The following is a 16,361-nucleotide window of genomic DNA, read 5'->3' as shown; positions in this document are numbered from 1 at the left end:
TACAAAAAGCTGATGTACTGAAGGAGGTGTCTGCTGGTACACCCTTGCAGAAAGCCATGAAAGACCTTCAAAGGAAGCGGTTTGATTTTAAACTGCTCAGTAAAAAGCTCGGTGCAGCTGGCTAAAGCTAAATCAAGGCCGCTGTAGGGGATTGGTTAATAACTACTTTGCTCTCCCAAACTGCTGAGTGCATCTCTGGGGAGGTGTTTGTCTCTGGCTCTGCTCCAGATGGGTACAGTTGTGTCCCTCCCAAGATATTCATCAGCTGACAGGCTACAGAAAGCAGAACCTGTCAGGCAGTGGGTTAAATGGTTGGCAAATGTCTCTTTCCCTGTACTTGTCAATTCTGTCATTGTCCAGATTGTATGGGACTCTATCTAATGTACATCTGTGACTGATTTATGCTTTAAAGGAGGCTTATGTTCGGCACAGTGATGTTTAACGTCATGTTTAATTTATAAACTTGAGTGGTAAAAGTTCACATATGCTCCCCAAAAGCTTCGAGTTAGGTGTGAATTTCCTCTAGAAAACTGAACAATCCAAATACACAAACTAAAAGCACTCTGGATTTTTATCATGTGTACACGATTATGTAACGTTTTATGAGTCTATTCATGAATCATAAGAAAAGTGAGCTTGTGTACCAAATAATGTACGGAGTTAAAAAAAAAAAGCACTGCACACTATAGCCTCTTGACCTTATATGCTGTGCACATAAGGCACTATATTTTAGAAGAGTCCAATAATTAGCTTAAAAATCAGTAGGTAAAAATAAGAGAATAGAGAAACATACAAAGGTCATTTACAGGCAGTAAATTAAAATAGTTCCAAGTAAACTGCTGATAGTGACCACGGATATTCCACTTACAGTGCTCTCTATGCAGCACATTCTCCACACACGTTCGTACATTTGTCCGCCCGTACACTCACGGTCATAAGGGCTGCACACAGAACATCCATTCAGACCACTCAAGGACATGACATTTCCATCATGCTTGTCCTTGCAGCCAAGCAGATGTGGAAAGTGACAGTACAGGGGCTAAAGAAACTATTGTGAACACTCGGGGACTTTAAAACAAACAAACAAACAAAAAAAAAAACAAAACAAAAGGACTAAATCATCACTTGGGAGAATTTGTGCACAGATGATCTGAGCACTTTGGAGCTGTGTTGATTTCCTCATGTTGTCTCCAAAGTGTTGATCTTTAGCTTTTTTACAACTGGCAAGTGCTGCTAACTAGTATTTTCAAAGTTGTCAAGTGTTCAGATGATTTTGAGTCCCTCTGTACTTCACCAGTGACAATTATTATAAGCTAGCCATAGCAAGGATGTGATTAGTTTCTGCTCACTACAGTGATTGATGATGATGATGATGATGATGATGATGATGATGATGATGACGATGATGATGAACAAAAACGAAACACTAACAGCCACACAAACATTGACATGCATTCATTTCACTCCTGTTAAATATCTTAAATCCATATCCATAAATCACAGAAGTTTCAAACACTTTTTGCTTCATTTTATTGTAAATTGATCTATAAAAATGAGTGATATGAATAAAGATACGCCAGTAGGAATGTAGAACAAAAGACAGCATCAATCTGGTTAACCTGAACTTGTTTCTTTTGTGAATACTCTGACACTGTTTTGTCTCTTCACTATTTGACACTCTGTATTAAATGTTCTCACGAACAACTAGTGCAACCAAAATCAACTTGTCAGAGGACATCTAATCACTTTTCCATTATGTGACTCCTACATACTGATCCTTTGTATATATGTTTATTGTTTTATAGAATACAGATAACATTTTGATGGTAAATACAATTAGATCAATGTTTTGAATATAAAAGACACCCAATTGCCCCACAAGGATTGAAAATGACTCAAAGGAGAAAGAAAAACATAGAAAATGATTAAATACCAAAAATAATACATGCTGATATAAGCTTGAAGTCTTTTTAAATGAACATGACTAATAACATGCACGTTAAAATAACTACCACAGAATTAAAAACTAAAACAAAGGTAGGATAAGATAGGGCAAATGTTTCAAATGAATGCTAGAAGCAATTATAGGAAATGTGAAAGAAAATAGGAAATAATTTTTATTTAATATTGCATATTTCTGGATTACAAAGAAAGTGCTCAGCAACATTGCATCGTTTACTTTGAGAGAAAAAGTTATTCCCATTGTTAGGAATATATAAATGATAGCTAAACACTTTTGGCAATGACTTTGCGGGATATGGTATAAACTCTGCTCAATCTATTTGGCTGTTTTTAAGTGTTTTTTGTCAAATAAGAACTTTTGTAAATCAGTCCCTGTTTCATAAACCTCTGAGGACTGTGGGCCAAATGTGACCAGTGTTCTCTGCTCTACCTGCCAGAGTTTTCTTTTGGTACCATCAAGTGTTAAAACATGGTCTTTGTGGAATGAACAGCTTTAAACAAATGTATTTTGTTTAGCTTTAAAAAAAATCCTTGTTTCCCTATTTATTGTTAATACTTGTTATTTAGTTGTGGTGTTTACTCCTGAAAAATCTTTTACAACTTTCTCTAAATATAACTACATTTTCTTATTGATTATAAAATTGTTGAAACCTTTTTGGTCACGTTCAGAACTTGCTGTATGCTGTACTAATTACAGAGTTATTACAGAGACAAGAAATTAACCTCATAAAGCCCGGAGTCTGGCCAGGAGAGCCTCGACATCTGACTCTCCATTGGTGCTGCAGCTGCTGACTGCAGGACCAGTGGAGGATGGCTGGAAGGCTGGAGGCTCTGCTTCAACCTCCATCTGTTTCTCAGCCACTTTAACTGTCTCTCTCTCCACCACCCTCTCTCTGTCCAGCCCGTAGCTGTGACCCGGGGTGATCCTGTACCTGCGGCCTGTCTCCGAACACGCCGCAGTCTTCGCCCTGGCTGCAGATGGATGGGCCTCGGACTCGTTATGGGCCTCCTTGGCGGGGGGAGCTTTTACCACCGCTGACCCCACATTTATATTCTGTCGAGAGCGAGACGTTTGCAGAGGTGCCTTGTTGTTTTCTGTGAGTGAAAAACAGAGAGAGCAATGAGCAAAACTGTGAGAATGAGAGACTAAGAAGTTGATGCGTTAGTGACTAATTAATATGATTACATATTAGATCACAAGCAATGCAGAGAGTAGGAGAAAGGGTTAAAAAAAGAAAAAAAAAAAAAAAAAAAAAAAGCAAGCGAATGAATAGAAAATGTGTCAGTCAGTCAATCACACTGCGGCAACAAAAAATGATCGAGTAACAGAGATGATTTGAAAAAAACAACCAGCACATAAGTAATTATATACACATGCAAAGAAAAAAAAAGCAAAGATACATACAGTATATTCACATAAGCTCACTGTACTCACTGTTAGTCTGGATGGATACACACATGAACACACACTATGTAAGTGTACACTGTGTATACACACGCTGATGAGGAAAATTTTCTGCAGCAAAATGTGGCATGCGGCCAGCTCAATATGATGAAATGGATATGGCTGATCAACCGCAACAGAAACTCAATAACATTGTGCGTCGCCCTTTTCCAATCTCCCATTCTCTTTCCCTTTTCTCTTACATGACACCCTCCCACCCAGCTCCAACTCCCCTGATTCCACCATCATCATCCATTCTCCTTCCTCCGCTTTTCATCTCAGCTCTACGCTCACACAGCAGTCCTCTTCATCTTTCTTATTTCTCTTACCCACATCTCCCCCACACCCACCCATCCACCGTTCTTCTCTCTCCTCAGCCTCCCGCCCTCCCTTCTGGTTTCTGACTTAAAACACACACCCAGACAGAGTGGAACAGAGCGACGGCCCAGATCAGACCTACGTTCTGAATTATAATCCTTCTGAGTAGATCTGAGACTTCATCATCAGTATGTGTACGCTGGAAGAAGAGGGTAAATCCATATTCATGTGACCTTGAGCGTCAGGCGGAGAGGAGTGGCGCGAGGAAAGACACCACCGCATTTAAAGTTTCCTGAGCCTGAAATGTCTGGCAAACAGGAGTCAAACACAGCAGAGCAGAACAGAGCGACCCGCTCTGTCAGCCAATCGGTAATGAGTTTGGAGCGTGGCCAGTCAGTCATGACAGTGTGTTTTATGGGCCGCGCTGACGAATGACAAGGAACGTCCCTGAACACAACCTCTGACAAATAAATAAGGATAAAAGGAGGAAAGAGAGCAGACAAGAAGGAACCGACTGCAAAATTAAGCAAAGAAAGGTAGCGATCACACACACAGACACACACACACACACACACACACACACACACACACACACAGAAGAACATTCACACTAAAACTCAAAAGGAAAACAAGAGGCAATTGGGATTTTGAAAGGACAAAATGAGTAGTGTGTTTCCCTGCTGCTGTAACCGAAAATCCAAGTCTCCTCTAATTACCTCACGCTTTCTGCTCTCTCTTCCTGTTGTTGCAGTCTCAATTGTAAAAGATGACAATTATTCCCCACTGGCGATCCTCCTGCTCCACACTCCCTTATCATGTCCTGTTCCTCTCTCCTCCCTCTAAAAGCCTGTCATCTACCCCCCATGCTGGTCTCATGGCGATGCCCCACAAAGAAACATTTCCCTTACAAATCACACACTCACAGATTCAGAGCTGAGGTTTGGAAAATTATCAATTGTGGTAAAAGTAATTTGCATTTTAACATCTTGTTTACGCTTCTGTAGAAATTTTACACTGGTGCAATTTCTGTCATCTTGGAGAGATGTTCTATCTGACATAAGTTGTGACTCTTTGAATTGATATTTCTTTTGGTATGCATTAGCATGAATTATCATTTAATTATTTTCTGCTGTACATGGGCCCTTGTATATAAAACACATAGTTAGGTAATACATAGTACTGTATTAATATATCTTTACACTTCAAAAAGAGATTGAAAAACCCACACTTCAATAAAACCCCTTATCCAAAAGTGCATTTCTTTTCTTCCTAAAGGCTCTGGCCTTTAGTGGTGAACATGATCAAAGTGCTGGCAAGTTCAGTTTCTTCTCACTCTGGCCGCCTGTGACACCAAGCTGCCCCTTCCTTTGAAGCCTCGCTAGCTTCTCAACATATGTCTTCATCTAAGCTGTAAAACATGTCTGAGAGATGTAAAACACGTCTCATCTCACGGGTTGTGCTCCTTTAACCAGCAACTGACATTGGTTTTACAGCAGAACGAGTCAAGTGGAATCTCAATTGAGAGAGCTGCTTTGGATTATGATCAGGAATTTGAAGTTAAAACTGTTGTCTTTTATTGAACACACGCTGCGACGGTCGAGGTGAGCATTTATCCCTCTCAGACAGTTTGATACAGGTTTAGATATGTGATCTGATATAGAAATCATACATGCCTGTAGAATCAGCCCATTTCAATTAAGCTTAAACTTTTTTTTATTTCAGATTCTTCATGGTAAATGACTGAGGATGTTTCACAGGCAATAACTTCATTAAACATTTTCTTTTTCTTACTATCAATTGTCAAAAGAGTCTTCCATCAATTTAGCATTACACTCCTACAACCTTGTTTAACTCATAATGCACAGTTAACCTGTAACCTGACACCCCCCATCCAAGAAAACCATGTAGAGATTACTGTTTGTCAAGCCTTTTGATCACTGTCATAACACTGGTCTCCTTTGAAACATACCTCCTTAAATTTTACAATAAAAGTCAGAATGGGTATAAGAGATACTGAACCAAAGTTACAGAGGCACACTCATTGTGCTAGACATGTTTTTTTTGCGTGTGTGTGTGGAAAACACTTTGTAGCCGTAGCTACAAGTCTGAGTCTATTCTGTGTCAGCATTTGCAGCAGTGACATGGTGATCCTGAAATGATTTGCACCCATAGAAGAAGGAGACTTAGTGTTTTCAAACAAGGTATAATTTGTTAAGGTTGAGTCTGGTTCAAACCAGCGTCCCATCAGTCGTATTTTACGTTACATATTAAAAAGCAAAACCGACGCATTCCTCTCCTTTGTCAAAACCTGCTGCCTACATTACCCACAATGCCACTCGATGTAGCCTCAAGCCTCCAGCAGAGATGACTTCTTTCTAACTGCATATCATGACCCCGACAAAAGCCACAAGGCGAAACGTGTTGGTCACATAAAGTTCATCCATTTACTACAAGCGTTGCTGGAGTTTTGACCTCTTCTAACTCCACAGCCACAGATTTTTTTTTTACTACTTCACCCCAACCAACACTGACTCAAGTGACATCAGCTGAGGTAATTTATCAGACGCCACACAGCTCCTTCTGGGGCCACAAAGGACTTTATACAAGACCTATAAACATACTTTGATGTATAAAATCAGTGGAGTAGCAATAAGCAGCAACAAAAGGGACACAATTTTGGACAGTCACCAAGAAAGATGCAGTTTTCACTTAAATTTTGGCAAATGGGTTTGTTTACCATGATTTCATGGTCATTACCATCCATCTAAATCTATCTCTATCAACAACACTAAATGGAAACATGTCCTAGTAAATAAAATGGCTTATTGCTTCAGTTACTGCCTTTGACCAAGAGCAGTTAGGGACAAGTAGTGTAAGTTTCAGTTTCTATCACTAGCTTTGTTGTTACCTTGCCTCCGGTTGACTGCTCCTGCAGGCAATGATTCTGTCAGCACTTCACTGCTTTTGAAGCTTGCCGTTTTCTTAAGAGTTAAGTTGTTGATGCCACTTTTAAAGATTTGTTGCATGTTTTGCATGCAGTGGTTTTTTGTCTCCTTTCTGGCAGTATAGCACATGGTGCATTCTGATGTTTTTTTCCACCACTGATAGAACAGGATCAATAATAAAGAGGAACAGACAGATAGATGTAGATATAGCATCTAATCTTCACAACTCAATGTGTTACAAGCTCACTAGAAAACTTCCCCTGTCCCATATTAGACAGTGTGAGAGGTATTCCTTTATTACCTTTGCAAATAGCAGCAGAAAGGAGCTCACATTTCCTCATGTAAGATCATTTGCTCCTTTTATATTTGACTGATGCAGATGAGCTTTTACTTATCTCTCTCCCTCCTCCCCACTCCTGCTGTCTTGAAGTTTGGAGAAGTTAGGAGACAGGCAGGCTGAGGCAGGGAGCCTCAGCAGAGATACAAAGTGAAGTCTAGACTGCAGCAGTACTTGCTTGTCTTTTTCTTTCCGACTGTTATACCTACACTGCCTGTCACCATCGTGGTGACGATGAACTCATATACATGAAGAGCTGTTAAGAGATTGGAGCAAAACAGTCAACACATGAGAAAGCCAGGAAACTGGTATTTTCCAGTGTCTGTAAAACATGAACATGACGTGATTTTGCTAAACTACCAGTCTATCACAGCTCTAAGACTGTCGCTGTCCTCTGCTTTGCTGGAAGGCAGAATGGAGACGAAAAAGTTGAAAAACAATGATAAAAGAGCAGGCAGACTGAGCTTGTTGTGTGTCTTCTTGCTCTCAGCTTTGGTGTAAAAGTTGTCTTTAAACTTTAAGTCTCGCAGCCCCCAGCCTTTCAACCAGCTACTCACACTAGTTCTGTTGCAGCACAAGACAAGTAAAATCTCAAACAAAACAGACTAATCGCTGCTCTGAATGGTTTGAGAATATCAGGAATTTCAAGATGGAACCATGGTGGTTTATTAAATGTCTGATAGGATGGCATTTTGTAGGAATGTAAAAGGCCCTGTCCAATAGAGAAAACTGAGCGTTCACATTTTCCTCTTGTCAGATCATTTGGTCCATTTGCATTTGCCACTTCAAATACAGATGCAGATGAGCTTTTCCTCTCATCCCCCCCAACCCACCCTCTCTCCACTCTTGTGAAGTTTGCTGTATTTGATCACTTTAAGAAGAGAGTAGTCATGCAGACTCACAAAAATACAGGCAGTGAAGTGACTTCTTCTCTCTGCAGAGTGACTGACACAACAAGCTGAAGTTAGCAAGATCAAACACACACTTCTACACCCGCCATAAATCACAACACAGTGAGCTGCGTTGGCAGTTAGCTGCATGTTCAGTCTAATGATGACTATTTGCCCTGTTTTTTTTCCATCTACAAGTAGAACATCACTTCACTGCACAAGGATCAGGTCATGAATATGGAGAAACAAATCAGTTTTGTGCAAAATGTATATTGAAGAATGTATATAAACTAGGGAGAAAGTGATAATGATTGACTGAAAATTATCAATTTAATTATTGATTAAAATACCATATCAGATAATGGTAAGAAATGCTAGATGCACACATTTGCAGGCATAGTTGTCAAAACTATATTGAACTTGTAAAAGAAAAGTGAAGCAGCAAATCCTTATATTTGAAAAATAGAAACAAATGACTTTAAACAAATACAACATTGGAGATATATATACACACCACCTCAACACAATGACACAAAAATGTTTTGCATAGCTTTTGCTGCTGAAAGCAAATTATCAGCCATTGGTGCAAAGCTAAATCATTTTAAGAGTCTGCACGGCCTTCAGTCCGCTTTTTCCATGGAGATTATTTTCATTATCATTTATCTGACAATTATTGTCTAGAGTAACCATTTTATTGAAAATTTGTCAAAATGTAGTAAAATACAGCGAAAATGCCCATTATAACATCCTAGAAGCCAATGTGCCATCTGCTGGCACAATGTCCTGTTTCATCCAACTAACAGTCAAAAAATCCCAAAGATAATTAGTTAAAGAGAGAAAACCACCAACAAATGCTGACATATGAGGGGCTGTGACTGAAAAAAGGTGTGGCCTCTTTTGCCTGAAGAATGACTCAAACAATCTGTAGATTACCAAAGTAGTTTTGATCTAATTCATTTTCTGTAGATCAACTATTGATTAACTGACTAACCATTCTACCTCTAAATTACTTTTCTAGCTGTGAAATGGATATTTTTCAAACGCTGCCAAATGCTGGTGAATATTTAGAGTACACAGTAGACGACAGGAATTTAACAATGGATGGTGAGCATTCTTCTGATAAAGTGCCCATTTACCAGACTCTGTCCAACTCTTTGCAATAAATAGGGGAAGTTCTAAAGCAGTTCCATTAATACAGGGCTCCAGACTAACTTTTTCACTGATTGCACTGCAACTTTCTCAGTTGGTCACACCAGTACATGATTTGGTCGCACCCTTATTTTTTTATTTTTATTTTTTTGCAATTGTCTGGTATTAGTATGGCTAATTAGGATATTTGACAGTCTTCCATTATTTACTTATTCTTTGGTGGAGACGTCAGTGCCAGCATCTATCATAAATGATAGACAGGAAACAAAGGCAATTCTGTCACCAGTCTTTCCTCACAGGTTGTTTGATATCACTCCTATAATCTGGGCACAGGCCATGTGGTTGGCATACATCAGATTCACACTCAAGCCACTGTTCTTTTTCATCAGTGTGATCAGAGATTTAGAATTTTGTAAACAGGAGTTCCTCCTTTGCTATGCTCAGGGGTTAGATTTGGATTTGTGAGGAGAGGGAGCCATTGTTGGTAATTTAAAACAAACAATCATGAGTTACCTCAGTGTCTCGCTCCTTGTGTGCACCTGTACTCTCATCATCCGTTGTGTCTGAGTCGTGACCTCTTGTTGGCTTCCCTCTCCACCTGCTTCCTCTTCTTTCTCCTCATTTTGTTTTTTAATGTAATCGGCTACAGATGGCTTCATCTTTGGGACACACTAACTGGATTGCTAAATGGATTGTTTTGCACGTTTCATTAGTGCATCATGCGCCTGTATGTAGCTGATGAAAGTGCAGGCAGGAGAGTGCAGGTAGTAAGAAAAAACAAAAAAAAAAAACTACTTTCAACCTCAACTCAGGACACACGGATCACCAAAACAGCATAATGAATAATGATCATGCACTCGCATGAATGTGACCATGTATGGTCACAGCCCTAATATGAGAACATATGAAAAGGCTTGATGATTACATTTATCTATTTATTTGGCAAATCTCTAACAAACTACATTTTTCAATTATTTACTTCAGAATAGAAAAAAAACTGGTGGAAAAGAATGGAAAGAGAACAGAAGGAACAGAAACCTGAATCAATGACAGACTGAGCAGGGGTTTGAAGGGGTACAAGAAGCAGCAGAAGAAGAAGCTCAGAACTCCCTCCCCTCTAATGGACAGCTTTACAATGCCACTGAGACCACAGATGCAAAGCAGCCTCATCTATTTGTTTATATGAGTAAGACTGTGTGTACTGTGCTGTGGAAAAACTCTGATTTTACTTGTTTGTACACATAGAAAGGAGACATGCAGAGGAAACCTACATTTAGAGTTGAAAATGTATGGTAGCATAAATGTGTGTGACACGCCAATGTCACCGAGTGAGTCTTTTAAAAGGTAAACGCTAGCAGCTTGTTAGTTTGCCAGTGTGCATTAGGCTGGCTGTAATTAAAGATCATTACCTGGCAACACACCAGTCATTTAAGGTTTGTCCCCTGCTTGCTCACTGCAGTTAACTGTGTGTGCAGAGGAGCCTGTGTAGCTTCTCTCTTACACAGAAAAACAACACACAGGATTAAAAATAAGGAGGGGCAGCAAGCAGTGAACGGAGAGTGGAAGAAGGACAACAGTGGAAGAAATGGGATGATGAGGGAGAGGATAGACAGAACAAACAGCCTCAGGACAGTGGCATGATTTGAAGGCAATGATTGTGATTTGGACTAGACTAAAATAGAGTACAGAAAAAGAGAGGGAGGAATAAGGAGAGAGAAGATAAAATAGGAGGTGTGGGGATAGATTGTTCAAACAGCACTATAATAATCCCTGTGGGTAATGTGCAAACCAGCATGGTTATAGGTAACTGAAGCCTGTCCTGCTCTAATGTATATCGAAGTGTTTTCCTCTGCTGAGCTGTGATTTGACCCCCTCTTCTTCTGTCTCTCCTTTCTCTGAGTTAACAATCCCAAATATCTTTGTTTTGTTGAAATACAAAAGAAGAGATCATAGAGTAGGAGAATCGTGGGAAAGCAACATCATATGGAAGCCTTTTAGAATGATGTGTGCCAGTGTGCGTTCATGACTGGGTATGGATTTTTTTAGTCGTCCTTATTCTATACAATTTCTCTGCCACAGCATGATCTGGCTCAATCAGTGGATTAACAAAAATAAACTGAATACCAGAATGGGTGTTTATTTATCTTTCAAGTCACTTACCAAGCAAAAAAACCAGACATTATGCTGTTCCAGCTTGTGAGGATTTGCTGTTTTTTTCTTTGTTTTGTACTGTTGTAGATTCAACATCTTTGGGTTTTGGACTGTTAGTTGGAAAAAAATAAACAACCTGATGACGTCAAATAGAGTTCTGGGAACTTGTGATGGGATTTATCACTATTTTCCAACATTTTACAGATGACCGATTATTACATTAAAAAAATAATAATTAATCGCAACTCCAGATGAAGTCTTACATCTTGTCATGCCTGCTGGAAGCCTTTGTTTTGATGAAGTGATAGTGATGATCAGTCCAGAAAGAGTTGTTGGCCCATTCCAATCGCCACTTTGGTACAGGTAATTTGTAAAGGCCCAAAGCTAGTTTTCGGAAAATATCCTGCTCATGTTATTTTTGAGCTTACACATGTGGAGAGACTTTAATTGGTTTTATAATGTTTGGGAGATAAAAGCCACCTGTTATTTCAAGTTTAAAAACTATGAGTTGAAATTAAACCCATATTGGTTTTATTGTAAACTCATAGTTTTTTGGTGATGGTGATAAGGAAATCTATGAACTCACTAAGGGAAGCCTGTATAAGAACCAGAGCATTTAAAAGATAAAACGGGGGCAGTTTCTTGATATTTACTGTATAGGTCACTCTCAACGACTCACCTACGAAGAAATCTTTAGCTTTAATATTCTTTAGCTGGACATCACAATGGTTATTGCACAAGCAGTAATGTGTACATAAGGGACACACTTATAAAGACACATTTAATCTGCAATGCAAAAGCAGACATGATTGACTGATATTAAAATCAAGTTTACATGACAAAGTGAAAAAGGAGTTGGTTGGGGTGCTGTGGCGGTTTGCTGCATAACACCAAAAAGGGCGATGTGGAGGATATGAAAGGGCTGTGCTGGATGTCCCTGAAGTCTTCTGCCCCTCCAGTGTGAACCCCAGCCACTATGAGCTGCAGCCAAGCATGACATTGCGTTAGCATGCCTTGGTGAGTCTAACAATGCCTCAAAAGTGAGCCCGGTTCCCTGCCACTAGTACTGCTACCCTACTGGCTCACACTGCACAGGATGCTGTGCTGAGAATAAAAAAATCAAAATAAAATAAACAAAGCTTCTGTTTGTATGAAGCACAAGATTCACCTCTCCAGTGTCACATGCAACTGATAAGACATTTTCCAAGTCAACAACATTGTTGTCTTGCCAAATTCATTCGAGTAGCATTTTCAAAAAGTGACTGACAGACAGCTAGCATAGCTCAATATAGACACAAAACTGTGGATAATTGAAGGTTTGACTGTTGCTGATGGAGCAAAAACAGACATATCTGATGTGTGTGGCAAACTGTTGATATCATTTTAGTGTAATGGTCACTATGTATACCAGAAATAATGACTTTCCTCGCTTTCAACTGCACTGCCATATGATAAAATAACTCTGGAGAAAGAAAATCCATCTCAAGCAAGTTTTACATCTCTGTAAGTTGTTAAAATGTATTCATATGTCTCAAAACTTGCTGTTCTTCAGGGGATGGTCAGCAGTAAGACAAATATGCAATATGTTACAAAATGGGGTAAAACTTGCAAAAAAGGTTATGATCCTTTACAAAATAAAAACAAATCTGCCTGCCTGTATAACAAGGAGGAAATACACCTGGCAGATGGTTGTAGCAGCCTGGGCTCTTACTCCTGCTTTACTCTCATTATCGCTACATGCAGGGTAATGGACTGACAATGTTTCCTTACAGAGGGACAGCATCGCTTCCTGGGGTCTCTGTCTCTCCTCTCACTCTCCCTCTCTCCATGTCTTCAACACACACTCGTACACACACATATAAAAGCGGACATCAGACACAAACACAGCAAGACACCCTGACAGACACACATCACTGCATAGAGGCAAACACACACAGACATACACACACACTCTTTTTAATAAGCACTGGCTATTTCACTGATACAGGTGTACAGGCAGCAGACTCTGCTCCCTCTGGCATGCATTAAACATATCTTGTTTTCAGGCTCTGCTACCTGTTGTTGTTTATGTGGTTACTGCTGGTAAATATCCCCAGCAGTCATAGACTAATGCATATGTATTTCCTCTCAGTGGCTTCACACTAACTAAGGTTTTCTATCACCGCTTTCTCCAGTGGTGTACATCTGTCACACTGTGAGAAGAAAATATTGATCCTTCTCAAACCTCCAGACACAAAGCTGAAACGGACTCGCAAATGTTTCCGCAGACAGATGGATGGACAGAAGCATAAATTTCTCTGTTAGCTTCTAATCAGTCAGTTACATGGATTAATGAACTGGATGACTAAGAAGTTAATATGATAGAAGAGGAGCATTACGACAGTGTTGTTTTGTGTGGTACACACACAGACTCCTGTAGACTCTAGAGAACATAGCTGACAGCTGGTGTAATCCATCTGTATCCACAAGACTTTTTCAGTCCTCATTTTTCTGATGAATTCTTTTTCAATCAAATAAATTTTGAAAAAACTGTAACAAAAAATGTAAAAGTTCTTAATAAGAAGATGATCGGAATCAGAGTAGAAACTGTAGATCGTGTTCTTGTATTGCTTCTTGTGTGTAGACAGCATTTAACATTTAAGAAGTCTGGCCTCTTTTGTTAAATGCAAAAATAATTTATAGTCATCAATGCAAAGTATCAAAAATCTGACATTTTATCAAAACGCAGATCAGTTTAGGGACATTTAATTTAATATCCACCACTATTTACAGTAAAAGTGGTCATTTAGCAACACAGCTTCATCTGGGTGACATTCATGAACATCCCTAAATGCAGCACAAGATACTCATCGACCGTCTTAACATTAAAAGGTGATTAAATATTTAAACCTTCAAACAGAAGATTTCCATTATTTGTCTCGTCTAGTCCCTTTAAGGTGTTTCTTTCTCGCCATTGTTCCTATTGCCAGCTGAGGGGTTGTGCTTAACACTCAGGCCGACTCTGACAGCTCACAATATGCAGAGCCAGTCCTGCCAAACAGACTTATGAATTCCAAACAGCCTGAAGTCATGCTTCATATTTCATTGAAGTTGAATATTTAAAAAGATCAACCCACTCAAAACCCTATAAAACCTATCGTTCTGGGGCCTTGTGTCCTAAAAATAAAATCGCATCTGCCATATCGCATTACAAACAGCCACATCAGCCTCCATCTCTTAACCATTTCCCTCTGTCTGTTCCCTCCTCTCTCTGACAAAACCCATCTGGTAACCAGCCTGTCTCCATCAACACAGGTTTTGCTCTCTCTCTCGCTCTTTCAAACAACCGCACACTTCTTCCTTCCTCCTTTATCTCATTCACTTCCCTTCTCTCCCATGCTGTCTGGAGCTCAATTTTTTTCCCTTTATTGGTACTGTAACTCTCACCCCTCAGCTGTCCTTCAACCTCATCTCTTCTTAGGGGATCGCACAGACCACCAGCTAGAAAAGATTTCTTTCCTACTGCAAAATAGAACTGCTTTCTTACTTGAAAAAGTGAGCAAGAAAAAAAAAAAAAACCCACAAGATGTGACAAAATGCAGCAAAATTAGTTGAGAGAGACTGCAATGCAGCTAGTGTCTGACAGCACAGTCTCAGTCAAATCAAAGTGATCCAGACTCCAATTTCAAAAAAAGTCAACATCGACTAAGCAAAGTGCAAGAAACGGACAGGGTGGCAAAAGCGAGTGTGTGTGATTATGAGTTTCACCCTCATAACGCCCATAGCAGCCCTGAAGGCTTTGCCTGGCTATAAAATAAGAATAACAGAATGAAGCGTAAAGCATACATTTATCTGGATATTTATTATGTCATGAGCTGAATTTGAGCATATCCATAGCATTCATTTGCCTCAAAGTGTATTAAGTGAAGCAAAGACATCACAGTGCATTTACAGAGGAGCTCATAGCGTAAATGTCAGTGACTGATTAAACTTACTGGTTACACTAAACCAAATTTAAAGGGCTTAATATTGCAAGTATCAGAAATAAAGATAGATAGATACTGGAAGAAAAGAGTTAACTTAAAAGGAAATCCTCTGGGATGTGCCACAACAGCATTCAGTAACAACAAGCCATTCTGTCACTCGTTACAAAAACGCTTCTACTTGAGAGAAAGCAGAATTAAATAAAATATATATATAACCCAGTGACATAATTAATAACTTTAATTCAAATATCCTCATAAGAAGGAAACGCAAAGGAAAACTTTAGTAGGTAATATCAGATAATATCACACTGACTGTGCATTACTGGTTAAATTTATGTCAGTGTCACACCCCATTTAAGCCTAATAGTTTTGAATGTATGTATTGCATGGTAATGGAAGTCATTTTCAAATGAATCAAAAATTTTGATTAACATGAAATCATTCATGAGGACTCTAACCAGATATACTGATACAGAAAACAAAAGGGCTTTATATTTAATGTACTGACCGAAATTTACAATATGCTAATGTTATGCTTCCACTTGATTACAGATATAATCTTTGATGTAGAAACTTGACACACACATGCAGAAGCCTGTGGGCAGGAGGGTCTGCACACATCCACCCACCCACCAGTTGGCAGGAACGAAATTAGATCAAATCAACTCATACTAGAATTCAACAAGCCAAGGCAGTGAAATACAGAAGGATGTTGACATAAAATAAATAAATACATTAATATCATGAATATAAAATTAGAAGATCTTTACACCCGGTGCTGCCCTGCGTGCGTCGGGTGCCGAGCGAGAGAAGCAGTTTTTTTTTGTTCCTACTGTCTCAGTCAAATTAAAGAGAATGAATAGATATACCTAATGTAGGGAAGAGACATCAATGGAGAAAAGACTACAAGTTAACAAAGAGTAGCAGAGAACAGAAAGTTTATGAAAACCTTACACTTCTCACCTCAAACCTAGTAACCAAGTAAAACGCAGATGTGATTGTGTGGCTTCTGCCTGTGAAAGACAAGTGAAGTAGCTAAGTGAAGACAACTTTGGATTTTCCGGCTTCACTAATTAGAAAAGACAGCAGCAAGCAGTGAGTCCACATCCCGGCTTCAGAGCAACCCATTAGAAACTTATGGGTCACGTCACAGGCACCACATCTGCAATCCACTGTATGGCTGAAGGGCTTTGAGAGCTT

General features: G+C 39.3%; 1 protein-coding gene across 1 annotated transcript in view; it reads right to left on the bottom strand.

Annotated features, from left to right (window-relative positions):
- Positions 1-352: 352 nt before the first annotated feature.
- Positions 353-16,361, bottom strand: part of LOC139627779 (protein diaphanous homolog 3-like) — a 156,610-nt gene continuing 140,601 nt past the window's right edge. Inside the window, exon 28 of the mRNA XM_071488876.1 lies at positions 353-3,057. Coding sequence (XP_071344977.1) covers positions 2,687-3,057 — 371 coding nt within the window. The 3' untranslated portion in view covers positions 353-2,686. The remainder of the gene's footprint in view (positions 3,058-16,361) is intronic.

This window comes from Trachinotus anak, unplaced genomic scaffold (genome assembly GCF_046630095.1).
Source record: "Trachinotus anak isolate AG129_WGS33_773 ecotype Australia unplaced genomic scaffold, CSIRO_AGI_Tana_v1 ptg000011l, whole genome shotgun sequence".
NCBI lineage: Eukaryota > Metazoa > Chordata > Actinopteri > Carangiformes > Carangidae > Trachinotus > Trachinotus anak.
Note: the sequence above shows the minus strand (reverse complement) of the source record. Positions and strands in the feature narration are given on the sequence as shown.